Below are 10,938 nucleotides of genomic sequence, written 5' to 3' on the forward strand. Positions count from 1 at the left end.
TATGAAGCATTGGATGCTTGGAAACAAAGCCATAAAAGTGACATAAAATGCCATTAAAGAGAGCCATAAAATAGTCATAAAATTTTTTTATGGCATAGAAATGAGAGGCATCTAACAAATACTATGTAGATGATTCTTGGGTTCCATAACTCCAAACCTTTGGAATCCATAGTTTGGAGTAATAAAACTCAGTATGTACCTCATTATCTCAAGTACATAAATGTCATATCTTGAGTACTTTGATAAGTATTTTGGCATAAACTAAAATTTGATCAAAAATATGTAAGTTCTTCCATAAATAGGCAAACTTAAACACTTGTTTCATTTTCATTAAAAGAAAAGGATAAAATACAATTTGATTGATAGAAGAAAAGAATTGAAGAAAAGAATTGAAGAAAATTGACGGAAAAAATAAAACAAAAGCTATAAAAGAAAGATAAAATCAGAATATGTAGAGTGCAGGGTGTTACAAGTCCAATAGAAATTATATTATGTCTGCTTGAAAATAACTTTCCCTTTCATATTAGTATCGAGAAAAAGTAGGATAGAGATATATCTAATACATCATATTTGAAGACAACTATGTTTATTTTTTTTTTCTCTATAATTTAGGATTAAATTTTAATCAAAATTAATTTTTTAATGTATTATTAAGATTTTATTGGTTATCTCATTTTCTTAATACATATCTATTTGTTGACTAGCCTATGCAATGAATGTTGAAATGCTCACCTTGGTAATTGGGTTCAACATCTTGTCCGATATCAATACGAGAGATAAAAGCACGTGAGAAACAAATAAATAAAATGGTATGAAATGATAATTTTACTATTTAGATGTGATATGATGATACTTTCACCCTTAAATAGAAATATAAAATCAATAACTTGTTTCTGCAAGAGATTATTCTTTTCCTATGAGATATGAATGTTCTTTTTTAAACCTTAAAATTTAAATTTCTAAGATGCATTGTTTTGGAAAACCTATAATTTTTTTCCTCATATAATTCTTCTTCAGTCATACAAACCACTCAAACTCTTCAAACCGCATATAATTTTCCATTCTCTCTTTTCATTATCTTTCTTCCTCATCAAAATCCTCAAACCTCAAACTCCATTTTGGTTTGCACCATCTTAGGGACATTTTCTAATAAGTTTGGAGTTTGGTGATGGTGCAAATTAAGAGTTTATGCAACCATCTTGGTAACATCTTCAACCTAGAGCAAGGTATTCTCACTCACTATTTTCATTATTCAAACTTGCATATTTAGTAAGGTTGTTGCTTGTACTTGTTTCTTTTTGTGAAAGGGGTGCATGCATGTCTATTACTTCTTTAATGTGTATTTTTGCTTTCTTACCCATCGTGGGAAGCAAAAATTTAGGTTTTCAACATACCACATTAAGAATAGGGAAAATTTAAATTCTAATCAGATTGTTAGAGTTGAACTTTCCTCATTCCGATTGGGTATGTCAAAATGAAAAAAAATCACTTTGTACCTTGAAATGAAAATTTATCCAATTTCACTTCATATGCATTAAACTATTTTAATTTGTTTTATTTGTTATAGTGATGGCTAGGTGTAAAACAAGTCGCAGGAAGGCACATGTGGTAGTAGATGAAGATCTATTTGTATTTATTCCTAATAGAGTCTACCAACACATATCATTGAGATGGAAAAAGGTGTGGAATTGTACGACAAGCACTAGCATTGCGATTATTACATAAGGATGATATGAAGAAGAATGTTGAATTTTATATTTCTAATCAGTTTATTCACGAGATGATAATATTACTGAAAGTGGTGGCCAACAAAGTTGTCATGAAGAGAGCAGGGTTTATACCATGATATTTGATACCTAATAAAAAATATGGGTCCTAAATTTATTAATTTTTCCGATGATAAAATGTTTTATGGGAATTAAGGAAATTTTGTACGGCTATTGTTCTCACATTTTACATGTTGCAGTTTTACAAACAAAATTAATTTTTTAGAGATTAAGTAAAACTTAACACAGAAGTTTAAACAAAATATCAATTTATAAATTTTAAGTTTTAATAAGGCCTAAAGTTTTAGCTATCTTGTGTTTATTAATATGTTTATCAAATACATGTGACGTAAAACTTTGAAATCTAATAATTTATAAAAATAAATATAGTAATAAAATAAATAGAAAATAAAAATATTTAAATAAAAATATTATTTAAAAAAGTAGGACTTTGGCATCCTAGATCTTGAAGGTCTGTTTGTGAGTTGGTTTTTGGAGGACAAAGAGGAAAGGAAAAGTTTGAAATACATGAAATACACTTATAAGATAACTCTCAAACTTACATTTCTCTTCATTTCCCTCCAAAATCAAACTTCCAAACAGACCCTAAGTGGTCACACTTGTGGTATTTGTCCACCTGCCATGGAGGAGAGTGGCGATGAGGAGGATGATGATAAAGTTGTGGTGAAGCCAGAGTTGTTCCTGGCATTTTATAGGCTCAGTGTGGGGGAAAACTTGGGTTCTTAATTTAGTATATGAGTATCAAATAATTTTATTTTATAATAGTTTTACAATAAATTTGAATAAAAGAGAACGTGAGAATACAATACATATTTCCTTTTAGATTGAATTATGTTACTTATTGAAAATTTGAATCTAACATTTTTTTAGTGTATTCTTTTTAATGAGTTTTAAGTAATTTCATGGTTTTCTTACTTTTTGGTAAACTCTTATTTCAATTATATATCAACTATATAATAATATTATAAAACAATAATCATTATTATCAACATAATATTAAATGTCGAATTTATGTATAAAGTAATAATAATTGATAACACAATAAATTAAAAAATAGTAACATAATTATAGTTTAGAGATAAAATTAATTGTACGAGTAAAAAATATTTGGACCCCATTAATTATGAATCATGTGAGGCACACTTACCACACAGAGCCCTGATGAAGCTTGTTGAGAGGAAGAAATTCATGACCGGTAGTCTTTAACTTTACTGACTTACTTATCCTGAGCACGTTGCATGTTCCATATGCGGAATTCATCACACTTATATTAAACATTCCAAATTTTGGTTTTGGACTTTGGTGTGAACAACTCTATTAGTACATGGCAAATAGAATATTGGGTCAGCAACACAATGGTCCTAAGTGATGAGTCACATGTCAAGAGAGTTATGTGACATGAAGTTAATTTGGGTTAGCAAATCACATGCATATTTTAATAGACCAAAACTAAACATAACTGTAGGAATGATTTTCAAATAAACAACACCTTAACTATAACTTTAAAAATGTACCATCCGACACCATCATCACGTACTTAGATGTGTTGTAACTGCAACAATAACACTGGAGCAAAACTTGTCCTTCCCTGTTGTTAAGCTAAAAATTGAAAGGTGCTCATTGATTTCAACATTTTGAAAGCATAAATAGAAGATAGAGGGGTGAGAACAAAGGCAACCAGTAAGTTGTATAAAGAGAAACACAAATAAAACCAGATATTCTTTACTCTATTCTTATTCTTTTATCGCATGTAAATGTCATAATGTTAAAATCATAAATTAAGGATTCTTATAAACCATTAAATGCTCATAAAATTTTTTAAAAGTCTAACAATTGATATCAAAACATCATTTAAATACAGTGTGACATTCTTTGTGTTCTGAAATTCAATCATATGTTCATTAACATATATGAATAGCATTCTTGCCTTTAAAGTATTAAATTGAATTTTGTGTTATCATACAAGAAAACAGTATGGAAAGTTACTGTTCAAAGCAATTTGTATAACCACCATATTACCTAACTCTATCTTGAACATTATCTAGGTGACCATGATGATTTCTGTTTGCTGCTCTAACAATACTGGCTAGAACTAAAGTTTTGGAACATTTAAGGATACATTTGGTAAAAAATTTAGAGAGTAAAGTCAAAATCAAGTGAATTATTGGAAGCCAAAAATATATTTAAGTCGAACATTTTTAGGATAAAAGGAAATAACTACTTGAAGGCTATTGATAGGGTGTTGTGAAAGATTTGAAGTTTTGAACACCCATAAAGCTTTTATAAAGTGAGCTTATGTGCAAAGATAATAATGATATATTTATCATTGAATAATTAAATTACACATTTACATGTACATTTCATTTCAATTTACTGAATTATATATAAGTATAGACACACTTATTTACTTACTTTATAACCAAGCTTATTTTAGAGGGTAATTCCCCATTTGAACACAAGTTTTCATTGAAAATGATGTGTAGAAAAAAGAAAGATAAATTAACTCATATCTCAACTATTTATTATAGAACAATGCTCATGTTGATGGGCAAGTACTTTATTGGGTCACGGGCAGAACAAGAAGGTAGTGAAGAATACTAGAGACACAAGGTTGGGCTATGGTTTTGGAAATGTAGAATAGAAAGCATAAAGCATTATACAAAAACAATGTCAGAAGTGGGATTTGAACCCACGCCCTCTCACGAAGACCAGAACTTGAGTCTGGCGCCTTAGACCACTCGGCCATCCTGACATCATGATGCTATTCAACGCATAAAATATTCCTAGTTTTTAACATTTTGAATTTAATCACTATAATCATTTTGTTCTATTTTTTAATTATCTCTTCTATTGTTTTTATTTTTATTTGTTCTATTACTTTTATTATTTTTTATTTGTTCTATTATTTTGTTTTTATTTACTTGCTCTATTGTTTTTTATTTTATTTATTTGTTTTCTATTATTTTATTTGAAGGGAAGCCAATTGATTTAAAGCCAAAGGCTAATCAAATTACTCCTCGACTACAAAAAACATGTTGCCCATTTACCTAGCCTATGTACAACCTTATTGCATGTCCCTAAGGATAACATCAAATATGATCTTCCTCTAGGCTTTTCTCCTAGCAAGATGGATTCCTTCAAGCACAGTCGCTACTTTTAAAGGTTCATGCTTTCACAACAAAATACCCGTGCCATCATGATCACATGCCAAAACTTATAATTCATCATGGTTTTCTTCCTTAAACATTTTCGCATGGAAATTTACTTTAGTGCAATAGGTCTCAGGAGGAGACTAACTAACCAAAGAAATTTGCAAACTCGAGTTATTTCCATTAGCTGACCCATGCAATTGGATTGTAGTTAGAGTTGGTTTTTGGAATATAATAGAGGGGAGGGAAAAACTTGAAAGTCATGAAATAAATTTATAAGATGAACCTGAAGCTTTATTTCTTATTCATTCTCATCCAAAATTAAACTCACAAACAATTTCTTACGGTCGTTTGTAAATTGTTTTTTCAAGGAAAATGAAGGGAAGGAAAATGCTATACACTTGTGAGATGTTCTCCTTTCACTTCATTCTCCTCTAAAAACTCAACTAGCAGAGAGGTGAAATTAAGAGTTAATTTGGAAGTTGGATTTTGGAGGGGAAGGAAAGGGAAGGGCTTGAGAGCCATAAAATATACTTGTGAGATGACTCCCAAGCCTTCCATTTCACTTCCTTTCCCTCCAAAATCCAACTCCCATACAAATACTAAAATTGTTATCTGGGCGGAAAAGGTTGAACATTAAATGTAAACGAACACCCTACTGCTGTTACATGAAAAAGTACAGATGCATATTTTCTTTAATAACAGTTCACTACAATGCTAAGGCAAAATTCCATTTGATAATGCTTCACTAAAAAAAGTTCCATTGGACTGTGATTAACTTAGGACTAACGTGCTCCTTTAACAACTTCATATGGAGCCAAAACTCATCCTAGAGGACTATAACGATCCATCTCATAAAGCTAAACCAAGACACAGGCAACAGAAAAATCTACAACTCCTTGACATCATCATTGCCAGCTTCAGCTTCGGGACTGATGATTTCTTTCGCGACACTTTCAGCCTCGACCTCTTCAGTGTCATCTTCCCTTCCTCTTCAACTGCAGCGTCGGGACTGATGTCTAGGCTAGACTTCACTGAATCATAAACACGTGAAGCAAAATCCTTGGAATTGTCAAGTAGGAAGCCACTTTCAAAGAGTGCAGTCCTGTATATCAGCTCTGCTGTATGCTTCACACTCTCATCCTGAAAAGTAAGCCATTTGTATTAACAAATGAATCCTTGTTTTGCACAAAGAGGTAGCGCGAGAAAATAAAGCATCTGAGAGAATTCAAATTTATAATATACCTCAGGGTTCTTCACTACTCTCTCGCGGAGCTCATTGATTATAGGGTGCCTGGGATTGATCTCAAGAACCCTCTTGCTGCACATGTATGCTTGCTTGCTAGCATCTGCCAAAGCCTGAGACTGCATGATTCTTTCCATGTTGGCACTCTAACCATATTTTGATGTCACCACCACACAAGGGGTGTTACCCAACTGGCTGAATATCTTCACATCATCAACATTCTCACTGGCAATGGCATTTTCCACCACTTGGTAAGATCCTTGAAGGATTCCTTCAGTTCCTTGTCCTTTGCGTCCTTCCCAAGTTTCAAACCCTCCTTGGACACATTCTGGAACTTTTTATCTTCATAATCCATCAGGTATTGCATCAAGTATTCATCAACTGGATCAGTGAAGTAAATAACCTGTAGTGGTTCTAAAAGAAGATACACTTAAAACCATGAAATCATCATTCCCTCTCTGCAGAACAGAAGTTTTTGAAATATAAAGAAAACAGAGAAGTTGTCTAATTATGAAGAGTCAGAAACATATAAAGTATCTAATTTGAGCCAATAGAGTTTGCTTAAAAAACAAAATTTAATTGCACCTAAATCTTTTTCTTCTTAAGCTGCTCAAGGATTGGAGATTTTTCCAGCTGTTCTTTGCTGGTTCCAGTTATGTAAAAGATATTCTTCTGCCCAGCTTTCATTCTAGATATGTACTGATCAAGAGAAGCCAATTTACCCTTGGACTTGGTGCTGCAAGAGATTGAAGTTTCATGTAGCTAGTCAAATAATATAAGTAGGGAAATAACACTGGCACAAGAATTAATCACAAGAAAAAAAGTGATGTACCTCTCAAATCTGAGCAGTTTTGCCAACCGATTTCTGTTGGTGGCATCCTCAACGATACTAAGAGAGTGATAGAACTTGGTGTACTCTTCATCTGTAACCTCCTTTGGATTCCGCAGCCATAAAGCTTTCACATCATTTAAAAGTTCCCATTCATAAGTCGTTTCCTTCACCTTCTTTGTCTTGGGCTTTTTTCTTCATCTTCACTTTTATCAGAATCTTCTTCAGTCTCTTCATCGAGGGAGCTGCTTTCAGCTGCTAAGGAGCGAAATAAGGTAAGAAAGACAGACTAAAACATCATTCAAAGACAGGATATTATATAAATAGAAAGATAACACAAGTGAGTCCTTAAATTATACATACATGATTCGTCTTCTTCATTACAATCATCATCAGCAGGAACCTCCACGTCAACCTCTTTGCTGGCCCAAATATAAATAGGGAAGTTAATAAATTCAGAGTATCTCTTCACCAATTCCTGAACAAGAATAGTTACTGGATCAAATTTAGAAAAATATTGTTGTTCAAGTGACTAATAAACCTCAAACACCACCTAGTGAAACACCAAGGGAGCCGACTTCAGAAGAAAGTTATAAACTATTTTAAGTAAAAATAAGGAAGGAGATAAAAATAGAATGCATACTGACAGAGCTAAAATGTTGATGACCTATTAAGAAGTTGGGGTGCTGCATAATAAGGAAATTATATGAACAATAGACGAGGATGGTATTTGTTTAACCATGGGATGCATATAGAGGTTTATGCTAGCAAATCTTAAACCAATCTAAACATGTATCTTGAGCTGTAGGTGTAACACTCCACAGAAGCCCTACTAGCTACTACTTACTCAATGTTGTATATTTGGTTAATGAAAATCAATAGCACGTGTATTACAAAAAACAAGGGTCAGAAGCATAACATGAATGTACAGACAAACTGTGATAAAACAAATTTTACTATAATTAAAATCCTTTATTTTCAATCATAAGCAAAGCACACAAGTACAATCACCTGCAGTAGAAACACAATATCTATTGTGGACATTAAAAGGTGCACTGTGTAGACCTATGTGCTATAAACTAAAAGACAATCTTTTAAACTCATAATTTGTAATAATTAAGGTAAGAATTTAGTGCATACTTTCAACTTAGACTCCTCTAAGTACTCTCCAGCTTCATCTTTGAGGTGTAATCTAATCTCAGTTCCACATCTTAGTGGCTCATTCCATGTATCTTCTGAAATTGCAAATTCTCCATCATCTTTGATTCCCACACATACCTGAGTCAAACAATTTGTGGATCAGCATACTGTTGCAGATGTCTACAAAACAACATGTGCAATACTGGTCAGAGAAGCAATATCAAGGGGAAGTAACTTCCTGTTTATCTTCGTTATGCTTGCTAATGACTTCAACATAGTCAGACACAAGATAAACAGGGTAGAAACAAACTCCAAACTGCCCAATAAGATTAAGATCTCCACTTGTCTGCATTTTCTCAAACAAATGATGGACAGACAGATGGTTCCAATTAACATCTTTCGCACCTTACTACAGTGAAAATTCTTTCAAGCAAGACAACAAGAACAAGATAAAGACCTGAAGTTCCCAATTTTGCTATGGTTCCCATATTCTTAATTAAATCCTCCTTTGTCATACCAATACCTCTGTCTCGAATCGACAAGATTTTCTTTTCCTTGTCTAACTTAATCTGCAGCAGCAACATGTTTCAGGTGCAAAATAAACCATGAATACAGTAATTCAACTAACAACTCAAAATATCAGCAGTTGTTAAACATTCATCGTAAAGAAAACTAAAAGGAAAAGCTGTGTATATTATTAATTCTTAGGGAAAAACAAACATTTTTTTTCTTTATTCAAATGCTCTCTTGACAAAGAGTTTAATTATAAATTACATGGACAGCATTAAAACAAAATTGAGTGTTACGTTATATTTTATAAAGCATGCCAAACATAGAATAAAACTCTTGTTTCTCTATTCCTCAAGTTCTAGCATGTCTTCCAAAATGCTTTCTAAGTTAGAGCTCGAGTTCGGTACAAACCTCCAATGCAAGATAAGTTTTCTTCAAATGAAATAAATAAGCAAACATAAATAAAAAGGAAAGGATCTTACATTAGAAGCATTAGAGATCAATTCCCTGAGGAAAATATCCTTATTACTATAGTGAGTTGATGATAATATCCATAAGTCGTGACACTTCTGCTTGGAACTCAAACTTCTCCGCATTACTCCATTGCGATAGCTTCGAGATCGATTCTGCCTCCCTTCCATCACATCACCAACACACATCGTTAATTTAGTTTTACTACTCAAATACAGAAAGAGTGACTTTAAAATAGAAAGTTTAATTATCAAAAGATACCGGAACCCGTGGAAAGGCCATGAGGAACAGCACCAATTTTGTCCTCCACCTTAGTTTGATCTACAAGCTCTTCGGAATTAGCCTCTGCATTCGCCTTAAATTTTTGACCTATTTGACACAAAAGCAAGATTCTACTAAATTGAGTTGATATCTGAACTGAACAAGTAAAGTACATCAGTCTTGATCCACTAAAGTGTATCTACATCTCAACTCATTAAAGTTAAATAATGGAAAAGACTTAATCATGAAATACATTTTAGAATCTCAACTAAAACTTGAAAGGAACTTTACTTTCTTGAGCCCAATTAAAATGAACTATTCCCTCTAAAACTCAACAAAAGGAATTTTACTTTGTCGAGCTGACAATCATCTGATATGTGATTCTTCTTGGTACGATAGTGAATGCAAAGTAGGCGGTACATTACTCTATTAATAATGATATGGATATATTAAGTAGAGTTTCTATAGCACTTGTTAGTTGGAACAACTTTTATTTTACCACAAAAGAAATATTAAATGATAAAACTATTTTTTTTAACTCATTCATATAAATAAGTGTATATTACTAAGTATTCTTTTTCTTTTTACTTATTGTGTAAACTGTACATAAAAATCCAATCACATAAAAAACCAATAATTAACACGAGAGAACTGATTAAAATGGATATATATATATATGCGGAGATAATCAATAGAACATTATTAACAGATTAAAATTTTAATTTTAATTAAAATTGATTCATAAATGATAACATCAAAAAACATAATTACATGTGTCCCTAAATATGACATGGTATACGTGTTTTATGCAAGTTTTTCTCTTATCTCGAGATGTATATCATTTTATATATTTCTTATTTTTTTTAGTGATTATGAAAATAAAAGAAAAATTAAATACATATTAATTTTATATTTTCTCATCGGTGAAAATAAAATGGTACATAGAATAGTACACATTTTGAGACAAAAAATATACTCCAGACTTACTCAAAGAAGGTTACCTATAGAGATGACAAAATGGGCATGGCCCGTGGACGCGCCCATATAGCTCGCATTTTTTTGCGGCAGGGCATGCAAATTTTGTCAATTTGCCCGTTTCGTCCAGCCCGTTTTGCCTGCCAAGATTGCGGGCATTTTCGTTGGGCATGCAGGCGGCCCATAAACATAATTTAAAGAAAAGTAAGAAAATTTTAAATAAGTTATGATGTGATGTAATTTTTAATCCCTAAAAAAATTATAATATAATGTGATTTGTTAAACTTCATATAAAGTATCAAAAATTTCGTTAATTTTTTATCTTCAACTACTTTATTTAATTTCATTTCATTTATTATATGATTTTTTTTAATTATTTAACAATGTCCGCAGGCCACTTGCAAGCCCGTTTTAAAACNTCAAGCTTTAATAGAACCTTGTCTTCATCAAAGCATAGGAAAAGCATTGCTAGTGCTATCATTGACACTCTGCACTTTCAGTCTCCCATTTTTTGATGATGACAAACACCACATCAAAATTGTTTGAAACGTTTGATGAATTAGCTTGACG

The 10,938-nt window shown here is 32.0% G+C and overlaps 1 protein-coding gene, 1 non-coding gene and 1 pseudogene across 2 annotated transcripts; all 3 read right to left on the reverse strand.

The window, feature by feature from the left end:
- Positions 1 to 4,455: 4,455 nt before the first annotated feature.
- TRNAL-CAA lies at positions 4,456 to 4,539 on the reverse strand. Its single transcript has one exon. It is a non-coding gene; the product is annotated as a tRNA-Leu (tRNA).
- Positions 4,540 to 5,613: 1,074 nt separating this feature from the next.
- LOC109337976 lies at positions 5,614 to 8,301 on the reverse strand (annotated as a pseudogene).
- On the reverse strand, positions 8,283 to 9,591 carry LOC109337975 (endoplasmin homolog). The gene is made up of 4 exons (XM_019575094.1): positions 9,394 to 9,591; positions 9,144 to 9,295; positions 8,609 to 8,720; positions 8,283 to 8,497 (listed from the first exon to the last, which is right to left on the reverse strand). Exons 1-4 carry the CDS (start codon positions 9,566 to 9,568, stop codon positions 8,481 to 8,483), a joined length of 456 nt encoding a protein of 151 aa, XP_019430639.1. The 5' UTR covers positions 9,569 to 9,591; the 3' UTR covers positions 8,283 to 8,480.
- Positions 9,592 to 10,938: the final 1,347 nt, after the last annotated feature.

The sequence above is a fragment of the Lupinus angustifolius genome, unplaced genomic scaffold (genome assembly GCF_001865875.1).
Source record: "Lupinus angustifolius cultivar Tanjil unplaced genomic scaffold, LupAngTanjil_v1.0 Scaffold_16_54, whole genome shotgun sequence".
Taxonomy (NCBI): domain Eukaryota; kingdom Viridiplantae; phylum Streptophyta; class Magnoliopsida; order Fabales; family Fabaceae; genus Lupinus; species Lupinus angustifolius.